The sequence below is a fragment of the Pleurodeles waltl genome, chromosome 6 (genome assembly GCF_031143425.1).
Source record: "Pleurodeles waltl isolate 20211129_DDA chromosome 6, aPleWal1.hap1.20221129, whole genome shotgun sequence".
NCBI classification, from domain to species: Eukaryota; Metazoa; Chordata; class Amphibia; order Caudata; family Salamandridae; genus Pleurodeles; species Pleurodeles waltl.
Window position 1 is genome coordinate 876828412 of NC_090445.1, and position 15203 is coordinate 876843614.

The following is a 15203-nucleotide window of genomic DNA, read 5'->3' on the forward strand; positions in this document are numbered from 1 at the left end:
TGGTGACTTGAAAGGGCACAAGCTGCAACTAAGAACCAACAGCAGCAGTGTCACACCCCACCCCTACATCTGGGGAGGATCACAAGGAACTTACTAGTATTAATAAGCCCCCCCGCAACTGCCATTTAAATATTGCATGCGAGAAACTCAAGGACACCTAACGGCAGTCCTCCCCGGCCATGAGTGAAAGACTTACGGAGGCAGTGCCTGCAGCATCAGCGCCTGAATTACCACTGAGAGTCAATTGCCGAACTGGTATATGGCCCAGTTGCTCAGGGTCTATAATAGTTGAGGCCCAGGAACATAAGGCGTAAAATATCTCAATCACCATGTCTGCTTGGTCTAAATTTTAGTTATTCTCATAGTACACGGCAGAGCCTTATTCATCATGGTCTATCCCTTGGGGTACAAACTGCCAATCTGCTGCTCCTCATGGGAAAACCGTTGTGTACCCTAGGATGCAGCCCTCCATTTCTCTCTCAACCCTGAGGGTGCAGCCCATATCAAACTACGCTGCTGAGGTCATGGCTGGTGGCAGCATCACTAGTTTTTTTTGGAATGCAGTAGCTGCATCTTGTGGTAATATAAGCTAGTCTCTTTATTTACTTGAAGGCTTGAGGTAAATGGGAAACACTTTTGTGGGGCTTTATTAGTTTGAAATGCTCAGAAACATTATCTGGATAACTTTGCATAACTGAATATCAACACATGACCATTTGGGCACAGGAAACTTCACATTCACTAGTGTTGCATCTCTCTTTAGGCCTATCCTTAGCTGATTGCAATTATGTTTGTAAAGATGTCAGTTGCAAGATGGTGGATGAATAAAATTCACATAGGGCGATAAAAGCATCCCCAGGTCCCACTTCCTCTTCCCCTTCCTCTTCCTCTACTGCCCTTTGCTTTCAGGATATGTCTGTGGAGAAAACACAAGGTTTCCTGTCCTACTGTAGTGGGCCAGTAGAATATAAGCAGAAGCTACCACAGTGTATTCTGGGAAGAAGCTAGGAGGAAGCATGTGACACTCAAATCTTATTAAGCAATGAAAGGGTTAATGGTGGACTGTTCTCTCATGCCTTCTCAATTAAAACATTCAAAGATAACTAAACTGTTCACACGGCCACTCCCACTCATACATGTGATTCTATACACCAAACGTGTTGGAAGTTAACAGCTTTACTTGACACATTAGTGGAATCAAAAATCAACAAACCTTTCTGTAACTTTGATTTATCATAAATCGCCATTACTGTATAAATCAAGTCATGTGTGACTCCAGTAAATTGAGTAAGCCATAAATCAAAATACCTTATTGACACCTGAACATAAATCAAAATCATAAATCACTCCAGTAGATCAATTTAGTCATAAATCAAACGTAGACACTTTTATAATGAATTAAGATTCATATAAGGGCCTGCCTTAATCTGGCAGTTTGCGCTGATGACTGAAGTCCTTGAGCTGGAGCTTCACCATTTGTGCAGGGGAGGGGTATTCCACTATCTCTTTATTTGTAGTCCCAAGCTGCTACCTTGGTTATTCGGTGTGCTCTGCCGACCGACGGGCCGGACTATGAGTGATGTGTTTTGTGCCCCTTTCCCTCTCTGACCGCCTTCCCCTACTGTGAGGCATCCCAAGGTATGTGCCAGGTCTGACATCCCACTGTGGCGTTTTAAACTCCTTAAGCTCCACTCAGCTGTCTCTTTCAAATTTTGATGTTGCAACAATCCTCAACTTGTACGGTGTGAGTGGGTCTTGTGCAGTCCAGTGGCGCCGCCCCAGCTCAAATAACAGTGGCTGGCCCTGCATTTGCCCTCTATTAATACAGGCCTGATGCCATGAGGGCACCTTTTGAATCGCGATCGGCTTCCTGTTGGTCAGCCGTTTTGCACCACATCACAGGTTTTTGGTGCCCTTGCCCATCACTATTTTCTTGCACACCTGAGGGGGTAAGAGGGTGCCACTTCCATCCCCCATTGTCCCTCATCCCCTCCCAAATGCTGTTCCTGGACTCTTGGTGCTGTTTAGTGTACTGGCCCCTAATGCCCCCTTTGGACGCAGGCCTCTGCCATAACCTTTGCATGAAGCCACCCTCGCTCATACCTGGCATAATATTACACAGAATATGTTGAAAGTTAACAGCTGCAGCTTTATTTGACACATTAGTGGGGTCATAAATCAACACACTTGTCTGAAACTTTGATCCATCATAGATCACTATTACTGTATAAATCAAATAATAAATCACCCCAGTAGATTGAGTAAGCCATGAATCAAAATACTTAATAGACACCTGAACATAAATCACAATAATAAACCCCTCCAGTAGATCAATGAATCGATTAATTAAGCATAAAGACACTTTTATGATGCAGTTAGAGTCATATCAGGGTCTGCCTCAGTCCAGCGTTTATTGCTGATGGGTGGGGTCTTTGAGCTGGAGCTTCCCCATTTGTGTGGGGGAGGGGTATTCCACTTTCTCTTTATTTTTATGCCCCATTCGCTACCTTGGTTATTTGGTGTGCTCTGCCAACGGATTGGCCGTGCTGCAAATGACGTGTTTTGTGCCACTTCCCCTCTCTCACCGCCTTACCCTGCTGTGAGGCATCCCAAGGCAAGTTCCAGGTCTGCCACCTCACGGTGGTGTTTCAAACTCCTTAAGTTCCATTAAACTGCATCTTTCACCGCCATGCTGCACGAGGGCTTACGTCCTTGGGCAGATTTCCCTATAAACTGTGCTTGTTTTACTGGTAACCTGCTAAAGCCGTGGCCGCCTATAGATTGGAACAAAACACCTCCAGCCCTATGTCCGATAGGTGCCCTTCATCCCTTGCAAAATACTCCTGGCACCTCAAGCTGATTAGACCATGCCTGACAGCTTGTCAAACGTTTGCCCTACAGAACTTTGCTACAGCCACATTGAGCTTTTTTCTGGATTTCTCTAAGGCGTTGGTGGACCAGGACTCCTTCCATTTCTGTCCCGGCATAATTTCGGATCATAGTAATGTGCAGTTGCCCAATAACCTGCATGTTCTAGTCAGCCTATGCTTGATGTTTTCCAGAAGCTCCTTTCTATCCAAATGTGCCAGGTCCCCCCTCCCCTCCCCTTGTGCACTACTAACATATCCGGCTCCTCCGGGTGATCCCGAGGCTGTCCATTTAATGCATCCTCTAACTGGCTCCAGCGCATACCAGGTGTCCCTGCCCTTCTTATTCTCAGGTTGTCCCGCCTGGGAAGCTAAACCCCAACCCCCCACCCCTGGGCCCACCATCCTTCAGTTCTCCACATGAAAGAATGTCCCACTATTCACACCATTTTTTTTCGCTCACCTGCCAAGACAAATGGTGGCAGGTTGGTGATCAAGCTTCCACCCTATTGTATCCTTTTGTTTCTTTATTTTGGGGGATGGGGTCTGTGCTAAGCTTCACTTCCTTGTGGGAGTCTCACATAGTGCTTGTAAGCTGCTGATCGCAATCTTTCTATTTCTTTGATGCTGTCCTCTGACAGCCCCCAACTGGCTGCCGTGGTTGCTGTCCAAACGCAGAAAGAGTGGGTGCCAAAATCAGCCGCAGACAGACCTGCTTTTGCGAGAGCCATTTTTAACACTACCCGAAGCTGAAATGTGCTCTGGCACTCTAGGTTCTTGTGCTTGTATAGTGGGAATTTTGCCCATTGGGCGGAGTGCGCAATATAACTTTATCCAGTACACTGGGCAGAGATCCTTGCTTGACAACCTCTTTAGCTTTACTAATGTCCCTCTAGCCTGCTGGTCAGTTTTTTATCTCCTCAGTAACACTTCCATATGTCCTGGGCCTAGCTGCACGTCTCATGCATGGAAGCAGGCTCCTGCTGTCTTGTGTTTTGATTATGCCACTAGCTTGCTTACCCTGAAGGCCCCGAAGAAGGCCAGGGTGAATGCTGACTTAAACATTGTGACCTCTGAAGCATTCTTACATGTTTCAGGCTTCAGCAGGCATTTCAGGGTGCTAAACTTGATGGGCTTCTGCTTGTCTAACCTCACCCCTTCCATGCGCTGCCAGCCTTTTTATTTCTGTCTTCAAGTGGTGAGATGAGGAAGGATCTACCCCGTGGCCAGCTTTGAGAAGTGTGCTATTGCCGCCAAATTTGACTGTCCCATGATCTGGATTTGTGATGGTCAAATGCCCACCTCACCAAATGCTCCACTGCACGGGCTGTGTACAGCATATTGTTGAAGGATTGCAGCCCAGTGGCTTCTTGCACTGTTCAGTTATAAGTGGTGTACCTCTGTTCTGTCTTGGGTGCCAATACGGGATTCACCACCTGGGACAGGTCGCATATGCCACGGACCACAGTTCCACTGGGAAGGGGGTCTCTCTGCTTTAGGAGACACCTCCTTAGACTTCTCCATCTGGAAACGAGAGAATGCATCTGCTTGAGCATTGTTGATCCCCTGTACATGCCTAGCCCTTACATCCAGGTTGGATGTTAATTCCAGGTGCACCAGCCTCCTCAGTAACCTCAGGCCAAATAGACATTTGGCCGCCCCTGTGTTTATGGTGTGTACCAACGCTTGATTATATGACCAGAGTCAGCTTCATATTACATAGTCTTGCTCTCCAGATTGTCAGTGCAACTATGATGGGGAACAGCCCTAAAAATTACATGTTCCTTGTTAACCTTGCTGCAGCCCACTCCAGGGGCCACCTCTTTGCACACCACTTGTCTTCCAGGATTGCCACAAAGCCCAGGCTGCTGTGGTGCCTGTGTACAGAGCTAGCTCCTTGCTAGAGACCTATCCTTCCCTCCATATGAGTACCCCATGGAAGTCTTTCAGGAAGGATAGCCAAGTCGTCAGATCCTGTTTTGCCCCTGCATTCAAACTCACGTGGTGGAGATTTTTCTTTAAACCTTTGGTCAGTTGTTTCAGTCTTCTTGCGAATGCTCTCCCCACCGGGGTGAACCTTGCGGCAATATTCCCTATCATGTCCCTGATCTTGCCTCTTAAATGCTTCACTTTGTTCTTGGAAATCTCCAAGATGCCAGCCACTGAGTCCAGCTCTATCTCTAGAAACACAATTTTGGTAGTAGGTTCCACTGTTTTGTCTACAGCAAGAGGTCTGCCCAATCGACTGCTTGCCTCTGAAAGGCCCTCATCACTAATCGGTTCACCTACGAATAGGAAATTGTCTCGGTAATGGAGTTTGCCCCCTTTCAGGTGTCTTTTGTGCAGGGTCCATTCCAAAAAAGTTGAGAACTTCTCAAAATACGCACATGAGATTGAACACCCGATGAGAAGAGCCATATCGAAATACGCCTCCCCATCGAATTGGAAACCTAGAAGTTGATAGCTGTCAGGGTGTACTGGTAACAGCCTAAAGGCGGATTCTACATCTGCATTTGCCATCAATGACCCCTGCCTCTGCTGTGCACACTAGATCTATTGCGGTCTCCACTGATGCATAACCAAATGTATAATCCTCAGGGTTGATCCCATCGTTAACAGACTCTCCTTTGGGGGAATGACAGATGGTGAATTAGCCTATACTGGCACTGTTCCTTCTTAGGTACTATCGCAAGTGGGGAAATTACTAACCCTTCAGGCTTCTCCAGGCCGAGGAGGCACTCTATCCTGTCCAGCTCTTTCTCTTTCGGGATTTTCTTGCACACAGTTTCTAGATGCAATAGAGCTGAAAGCAGGTTCTTAGTTTCCATTGACGTGACTTGCCTTATCACTGGTATTCTGAAGCCATTCTCAAAACCCTTGCATCTTAACTGTGTATCTGCCTTGTTATCATAATCATCAGCTAGCATTCTTAGCCTGTATGTATTGATGGTGAAGCATGCTAGCTGAAAGCCCTCCCATGCATGTTTTCCTTTGGCCCACTGGTCTTCTTTTTTCTTGTCATGTCTGTCTTTTCTCAATAAACATGATGCCAGAAGGGAGGAGGGTTAACAACACCCTAAGGCCAAATTAGAAGCATGCACAATGCCTTTTCATGTTTGATAAAGTAAGCAGCTGCAGCACTGGGACACAAGGTGACTCCACAAACACCTCTCAGCCTCTGTCGACCTTGGGTGTATGAAAACACACGTTCACTCTCTAAAACTACGGTTTTGGACTTTTACCACCCATATCCATCAGACTTGTTCTCAGAGGAGTGTAAATCAAACTACAGTTTTTATTTATGCATTTTTAAAGTTTTATATAACGTGGAGCAAGTCAGCATCAACAACAAATCGGTTAACAATGAAGAAGGCAAACATACAAAGAATCATTTTTAACCAACAAGCTAGACAGTCAAAATTTACTAATAATAAGCAAGGAGACATAAATGTGAAACTAGGATAAATAAATATAGGACGACAACATGTAATCACTCAATCTAGCTCAAAGCTATCAGTACAGTGAAAACAAGTGTTAAAAAATGATGAAAATGGGTTTGCATCTCTGGTTTTTCATAGTTTTTTTTTTTTTTTAAACAGAGGACTCAGTAATAAACCCAGTCTTCTTTTTAGGTAAGTGTGTGATCATGCATGAGGGTGTTACAGATTCTTGTTGTAGCCCTGAAAAATAGGTTTGATTGAGACTTTTTTGTTTCTTGAATTTTGGGATTTTTGGAAGGCACATTTTTTTGTTCCTTCAAATTCATTTTTTCCCCTATAATTCTTCATTTCGCTAGTAGACATGGCAGCAAGTTATGATGAAGAGCTTTGGGTTACGAATGCACTTCTAAGAATGCATCTTCTCTCCTTGAGACCCAGTTAAGAGATTTTATTTATTTATTATTATTTTTTACATTTATGTATGCATTCCTGTTGTTGTGTATGACACAAACACAAACATGGCCTGTGTTCATTAGTGCGCTTCCCAATACAGATAAATGACATGATAGGATAAGACAGTCAGAAATCCTAATATCAGAAACAAAAATTAAGATGCCCTTGAACAAAGAAGAGGTGCGGTAGAACAACCAGGTAAAAATGCTTAGAAGGAAAAATTCGATAAGACTGAAAATACATTACAATCTGTTACAGGATGGCTGTTTGTAAAAGGAATGAGGGCAGACTTACTAGGAGCATTGCAAAGAGCTGAGGACTGCTGTACAGCCTGAGTAACAAGACCTGATACTTAATATGGGATACTCTGGGTGGTAGGTTAAGGAGATAGTACAGTATGTGTGAAGGCAATGAGAAAGGGTTAGAAGGAAGTTCAGACGAAAGGGAATGATTCATCAGAAAGTATCTTTGGAACAGAAGTTTAAGTTCAGTCGTGTAGGTTTCAAGAGAGTTTTAGTTTGGAGACTAGGAGGAAGAGAGTACAAGACTATTTTGGGTCAGAACCAAAGTGTATTACTTCGTGAAGGCTGGGGATTCCAAGAGAAACGTTTCTAACTTACATAGTTATCTGAGCCTGCTTGATAACACCAGGCATTCCACAGTCGTATTGATGTCTTGGTCTTGAGTACACTGGTGAATCCCCCAGAGAAGCCTCAGTGGTTAGAGTGCAGTTTTTACTATTGTATTGATTTATGCTTGTAGATTGAGTCTTCTATCCAGGATGAATGCTACGGCTGCCACACTATCGACATTTGCTAATTTGAGGTACAAACTCTTATGGCTGACAAGCTGGGATTATCTGATGAGATAAGTGGGAGGTTGAGATGAGGAGACATTCTCTTTTTACTGGGTTAAGTTTCAAGTCATATGAAGGTGGTAAGTCTGGTGCCTTTTACAGAGTTTAAACAAAGATTGGAACATCATTCAGAGAGAAAATCTTGAGGTAATCCGATATTGTGTGTGCATACTGATGATAGAGGAACCCAAAGCTCGATATTAGGAAACCAAGCGATTCTATGTAAGCATACTTTAAAGTGTGGCCACAAGTAGAGTTGACAATTTTAATGTTATGCATAATTGTTCAGATAGTAGGTGAACCATTTGAGGTTACTCCTTTTAAAACCTATGAGTTATTTCAGTATTTGAATGATTCACAGTATCAAATGTCGCTGAGAGATCTAGAAGTACAAGGAGACAGGAGTTGCCAGAGTCAAGGATGTGACGTGCATTGTCCACGACCTGAAGTAGGCCGTTTTCAGTGCTATAACCCTTTCTAAACTCTGACAGGAATAAGTAGCAACACGAATCTATTTGAACAGGAAAGATTAGATCATTTTTTGTATTCAATATAAGTCTTGCTGCTGCGTTCCCCCTTTCGGGGGTAAAAGGTTTCATTTGAGGATGTGTGTGAGCAGACCAATTTCGCAGTTAAACGCTAGGCAAAGCCGTTAATGGCAGAAGGTTACCTTAAATAAACATTTACAACTTTCAATATATCTTAACAGCAGCCTTTCAAATGTTTTTTATGAGGCAGGAATATTAGTTTGAGGGATGGCTTGAAAAAATACACTGTTATTGGCTTTTAGTGCTTGTGTATGACTTCTTCTAGTGTAGGTGAAGGTTGAAGGGTACATGAGGCAGGTTACATTATTCCTTTTCATGAAACCGAAGAGGATACAAGAAGCACAGCACCAGAATCATTTTGTAAAATATTTTTAAGAGAACATAGAACTGCAGCTAGTTTTTTTAAATCTCTAGCTGGATAGCGGCACTACAACATTTTTAGTAAGCCTCATCTAAGCCTTACTCATACAGGCATAAGGGAGCCAATTCTGCAAGCTTTGGGTGATTTCATGATCCCTTTACTCGATAACTGCTCTTCCCCAGGTACTTTACAAATGGTCTATTTTACTTTCACAGTAACTGTAAAAAGGGGAACTCTGAGACTGTGAAAAGGCATCTAATACCCATACACCTTTTTATCAATCAACCTGATCAAAAAGCATTTTCTAAGTGCACCACTTAGTTGTTTTAATCTTGATTTATTGTTTGGCATACCCACTTAAATTAATTAACAATTATTGCCAACTAGGCTTTGTCATATGTCTAGACAAAATTTTTGCACTTCAAAAGTGATTGTAAACCCATACTTCATCTCTGTTTGGTTTTTACTTTGGATGTAGTGAACCTTTACCAGAATCTTTCAGCTTTGCCTGTCGCATCAGAGTCATAACATCTTTGCACGTTGCAGAGATGTGTTAAAGTCTCTCCTGTGAAAAAGATATCTGAAGTTGAGTTACATACCTGGGTGAGTTCCACTGCCACATAAGTAAAGCCCTTGCACAGGTGACCTGTAGTTTGAGTATCCGGGAGCTGGACGTCCAAAGTAAAGCTGATCCAGTGACATGCTGCCATGAAATATATTCTGTCATCAAAAGGTGAGATATTAAAAGATAATCCAGAGTATATGAAACATTATACTAATTTTCAGCTGTATAGGACACATCCATGTTATACTATGGGGTATCAAACAGTTCTCAAAACTTCTGCTTATTACGGGAGAGTTGCACTAAAAACTTCTATTTGTGTAACTGCATATACCAAGCTCCATATTATGTCCCGGCTTGTGTCACTCTTGTACCACGCAACATGGTGCAAGGGCAAAGCAAATCTTAAATCAGATTTTTTAACCACTTTGCATGACTTTGAATAGCTTTAAAAATCTGAAGCAATGCAACGCCGCAAAGCGGAAAAGCTGTGTTGCATTACTTTGCTTCAGGGAGGTATTCAATGGGCTTTGCGTGGGCGTTTTCACGCAACTCCCATGGTTGTTGACGCATTTCCAGATTTACCAAACCTGGTAAACCTGTGAATGTGCCAAAAAGATACGCTTCCCAAGGACAGACATAACATAAGAAATATCTGTATTTCTCCTCTTTTTTTCCTCTGTCAATGTGCACACACTGAAAGGGTTAAAATGCTCTCAGCGTTATTTTTGTGCAGGAAGGTGCCCATTCCTGCACAACCAACCCTGCCTATAACACAGGCAACCTGGTACCATGGTGCAAGGGTGCCTGCATTGGGGCTCTGCTGTGAAAACACTGCGAGTGCAGGGATAGGACAGGAATGAGCCATAATTGATCAATATGGTGCATTCCTTCCCTTCCTCTGACACACAGACCAGCGCAGCATGGTGAAATATGGATAACCTATATAAATTTTCAAATGTTCTTCGATCACTGAAACTGAGCTACCTCGTCCAGCACTGAAAGGGAGTAAGTCCTGGAATTTCTGCCGGACCATGATTGTTTCCCCAGATTGATGCTTCCCAATAACTCAGTATCATCTCCAAGTTGCTTCACAGTTTCTCTGCATGCATTATGATTCTGTGATTTCAAGACAAGCGAGAAATATATATTTTTTTAATTCAGATCTTTTTTAATAGGATTAGAGAGCTTTTCACAAGCTCCCAGTAATTATGGGTCTGATTATGACCCTGGCGGTCTTCAGACCTGCTAGGGTGGCGGTCTGACTGTCACATTATGACCGTGGTGGTCGTGCAGCGATCGGACCACCAGCACTGCCAATTTTCCTCCAGAGGAGGGACTGGCGGTCCTAATCCACCAGGGCGCCGCTGCAAGCAGCGCCGCCCTGGGGATTATGAATGTCCTCTTCACCAGCGTTTACATGGCAGTAGCACAGCCATGTATAGGCTGGTGGAGATGGGGTGCAGGGAGCTTTCAGACAGTGAACATCGCAATAGGTGCTGTTGAACCCTAAGCACTACAGCATTGCCACAGGCTCTATTATGAGCTAGCGTCAATGTTGTAGGCTGTTCCCCGCTGGGCTAGCATGTCTGCCTGCTGACCCGGGAACTCATAATAGGGTTAGCAGGAAGGTTGCAGCACTGGTGGCAACCTGACTATCAGGACTTTGGCGGATGGTGTAAACCGTCCGCAGAAGTCAAAATATCTTTGGATCATTAAACTAGGTGTCCTCTTCAGAACTGTATGGGAAGAGGCTCCATGTGTTTGCAAAATCAGTTTTAACTTGTGCGATACTCTTAGAAGCTGACATCTTTGTCTCTACCACATGTGGAGTACATGATAGTTTGTATTTTGGTAACTGGATGGACTAGAGCCCCAATCTTCTGTAAACCCCACCTGCGAATTTTCTTGGAGGTCACTTTAAAGGAGTAAGGGTTGGTCTTTCATAAGAAGTCGATAATGGAGAAGATTATCTCCAGTAAAAGAAAACTAAAACATACTTCTTCTAGTCTTATTTGTATGTCTGCATGTCTCTGGAGGTCAAGCTCTCCCTCAACGTGTAATGTATTACATTTATTTATACATATTAGCACTTCCTCTTTTGAATGCAACAAACCTTTACTCTACAGATATTTTAACTTTTATCACTTGTTAATGATCGTATTTCTAATCTAAAGTGAATGTGTTGATCTTGAAATTTTCAGACATAAAATTAATTTTAAGCAGGCTGGAGTCCGGTGACACTGGCTACTTAAATATTAATGAATACTGGGTCCTTGGTTTAAAACATACCCTTCTACTTCCTTAGTCCCCTGGAGGAACCAATACCCTTTTACTCCCAAGGGTAGCCTTTCAACTTTCTTGTAATGGAGAATGGGGACAGTACCCATGCTCTTTAACGTGGTAGCCATTCTTGAAACTGAAATGCCAGCACTTCATATGTAGGCATCTCTTACAGGTATTGGGGCAATGATAATGGCTGTCAACAACAACTCAAACAACTTGAAGTGGGTATTTGTTACTACATACAGGAATGGTGATTTCATGGTCACAACTTCAATTCATAGGCCATGGAGAATTTTTTACCGAAAGAAAAATGAGAGGAGCAAATTGCGACTCAGTTGAAACTTAATATCTAACAAAATCACCACTGTCGTGGCCCAATTCAGTTGGAGACAACTTTCGTACATCCATGTTTTATTTACTTCATTATCAACATTAATGGCAATATTCTTCAGAAGCTGCATCGAATCTATTGCCAAGTTGAGTGTTATCCTCAAATCACTAAAAAAATCACACATACTGTCAAGAACAGTGAAAAACTCTTCATTCAGCCTATATGCATTGATGGGAAAATGCAGGATCGTGAGAGGGCCATTATGCAACAGTCCTCCAGGAATGAAAAGATCCAACTCAATTCAATTCCTTTTACTTCTGCCCCGAATCAAATATCAGATCCGTAATCGTCAGATTCCTATCAGAGATATTGCTGATCTGAAAGGCTAAGGCCTCCTCAACTATTTTGCTCACCATGTATAGCTTCACAGCCAGCTAAACATGATTAGCTTTTGGAATAATCGGGGTTTAGAATTTCATCTAAGGAGTTGTGCAATTCTGCTTTAGAAGGAAGGCAACGAAGTGTGAGGAAAAGAGAAGAGATCATTCTGTGTAGAACTAGGGTGATCTGATCTGGAATTAAGAAAAGAAGCCAGATGGGGCTGGCGAGATTCATAATTTGTTATCCGATTACATATTTTTGGAACAGAATCAGACTGGATATAAGCTGAGGGGACATTTCAAGAAGGGACTAATAATCTAATAAGGAAGTAGGCAAAGGAGTAGTGCCCTGAAACCTAAGTGAGCTTACCAGTCACCACTTAGCTGGCTCTGTCAGTATACGCCTCTAACCTGTTGGCCTTCCCACCAAAGACGCTTCTGATCACAGTGATGGCATTTCCACCCTATTTAGGGTGGGGGTGAGGCGACCGTTACTTATTTTCCCTGCACCTGACTGCCCCTTGAGGGATAGCAGACAAGGGGCCACCCCACACACGAGTGAAAACACCTGAGCATTAGGCCACTAAATCTTTTAGTACATAAAATAAACTCTTGCTTTACGGGTTTATTTTGTCAGTTAAAAATAGTACCCTGAGTGGGCCCTTTAACAATGGTGCCCATCCGGCAAACTTTCAGTGCTGTGAACAGAGCAGTCACAGTGGCAGCTCACTTCACAGCACAGAAATCCCTGCCTATCAGACGAAGATCTCTCAAGAGGGCAGAATACATTTGTCATGGTGGCAAAGAACATGGACTTCACCACCCTTGTGGGCTGTCCTTTAGGGTATAAATTACACTAAAAAGCAATCTGAACATTTATTGCTCACAGTGCAAAAACCGAATGTCCACATTCAATCAACGACACAGATAGACTTATTCTCAAACTACTGATTGATTCAAAGTCTAGAATCACCATCTTTCTGAAATAACTGTGGACTCGTATTCAGTCTAAACATTAGATTAACACAAAGTCTAGGCTTATCACCCTTTCAGAAAACACCTTCTTAAAACTCGGTGGTGCATAGTTATGATGTGCTCAAAAAGCACATGGGGAAAACATTTCTAAGACTAGTTATTTTTACGTGGCTGTCTCACTTAAGGTTGAAGGTACATATGTGAAATTATATTTGTCATGAAATGGAATAGAGGATAAATGAATTTGAAGCTAGTTCTGACATCATGCGCTTTGGGCTGTAGATTCACCATGTTATGACTTTTGTCACAATTATAGCACTGTTCAGAGTGGGAAGGAGCAATAACTCTGTAAGAGATATTACCATCTGATTTTGAGTGCACCAGTGCAGGTTTGCACCCGGTTATTCTCCACACAGATTATTCCTGCTGGAATCTGTTCGTTGAAACATGGCATGATTCTGGAATAAGTAAATAGGAAATGGCACATTAATTCCGGTTTCCGCAAGTTATTTCACATGAGAGAGAGAATTATTTTCGAAAAATTAAGGCTGGTTTTGGGGGCACCATAAAAAAAAAACAAGGCAGTGTTGCTATTCATAAAACGTGTTTTTACACACGTAAAATAAATTTCAACTTGCTGTTTCTTTAAAAAAAATCAGGAAAAAAATATTTACACCTGTACACATACTCCAACACAGGTCTGTAGTAGACTAGTGAGTTTTGGGACTTCATATACATTTCCAGTAGTGCACCCGTAAAGTTGCACTAGTCACAGGCGTACTACTGGACTGTAATGTGATATTTTCTGTAGGTTTTATTTCCCAAATACAGAGTTGCATGCATAGTACAACTCCTCATCAGTAAAAGGCATCCCGTGGCTCAAACGCACATTTTTTTCTTAACTGGGACAATATTTTTCCCTGTGAAGAAATCCCTTCCCATATACCTACAGGGAGTCAGGCAGTGTTCTCTTCCTATTCCTGCTCAATCGTTGTAGACTGCAAGAACAGATAGGAAATGAAGGTAATTAACATTTTAACAATACATAATCCCCTTCTTACAGAAACCACCCTCTTTGCACAAGATGACTCATAGCATTTGAAAGCAGGCAAAAACCAGCAAGTCTACACCTTATGCAAATGCCCTGCCTGCTGTTTACTCACAGATCCAACATATATTTTGAAAAAACAGTGCTTCACACAGTGCAGCACCACTTTTCTTGCCCCCCTTAGCACCCCTCCAACACCACCATTTGTGTGTGTGTGCCGTTTTTAAAATACGGTGCACCATGGTGTTAGTTGGGGGGGGGTTAGCATCAGAATTGTTGACGCTAGTCTGGAGTTTTGCAGAATTAGCGTCAAAAATGTTAACGCTAATCCTGCAAAGCTCATTGAGGCCCATAGTAATCAAAGGTGTACCTCCTTTTAACACCTGCTCTGAGAAGGTGTTAAAAGTGCCGATAAAAATGATGCCAAGAAAACTGTTAGATTTCTTTGCGCCATTTTTTCTGATGCCCTAACGGGGGAATGCCCTCTTTGCATACATTATACCTGGTGCAGGCATAATGTAGCGCACAGGGTCACAAAGTGTTGCAATGCATACATTGCACCATACTGTAAATATGGCGCCAGGATTTTGGGCCACATTGGCACAAAAAAATACGTTAATGTGGCGCAAGGAGGCTCTAGGGGCCCTTAATTATGCCCCATAGTTTTCTGCTTTATCCAATTTCAGATTTCTATTTATTTAACACTCTTCGGCCTATATTCCTACGGTGCAGCGAAATCTATGACTTACAGTAAAAACAATCAATATACACTTATCAGAGTAACTGCAGAGTAAACCATTTAAATCAATAAAATGTACAAAAGTGAGTACTTAAAGTCAAACGTGACTATCCCTCTGAAAATTGAGTGAGGAAGAAAAGGAAAAAGGGAAATGGTTATTTAATTATAGATAGACTTAGAGTAGTTCCCTACGGAACAATTAGAAAATTAAGCACAAGTTAGTATTTTTTAATGAAAATTATTAAGAGCTTTTTGTACTCGGACAGGGCTTGAGCTGGTCTACAAGGGTGAAAGAAGATCATGAGTTGGCTCGTGGGCACAAGGACTTTGGGCCTGATTCTAAGCTTAAGCAGGAAC

At 42.6% G+C, this 15203-nt stretch overlaps 1 protein-coding gene across 4 annotated transcripts in view; it reads right to left on the reverse strand.

The window, feature by feature from the left end:
• The window catches only part of PYROXD2 (pyridine nucleotide-disulphide oxidoreductase domain 2), a 375192-nt gene that overhangs the window by 22798 nt on the left and 337191 nt on the right, over positions 1 to 15203 (reverse strand). For 3 of the 4 annotated variants that reach the window (XM_069239656.1, XM_069239654.1, XM_069239655.1), the window contains one exon: positions 9125 to 9245. In XM_069239656.1, the coding sequence (XP_069095757.1) occupies positions 9125 to 9245 (121 nt within the window). Of the gene's footprint in view, positions 1 to 9124; positions 9246 to 15203 lie in introns of those variants that run through there. The other variant, XR_011204918.1, reaches the window with a different exon arrangement.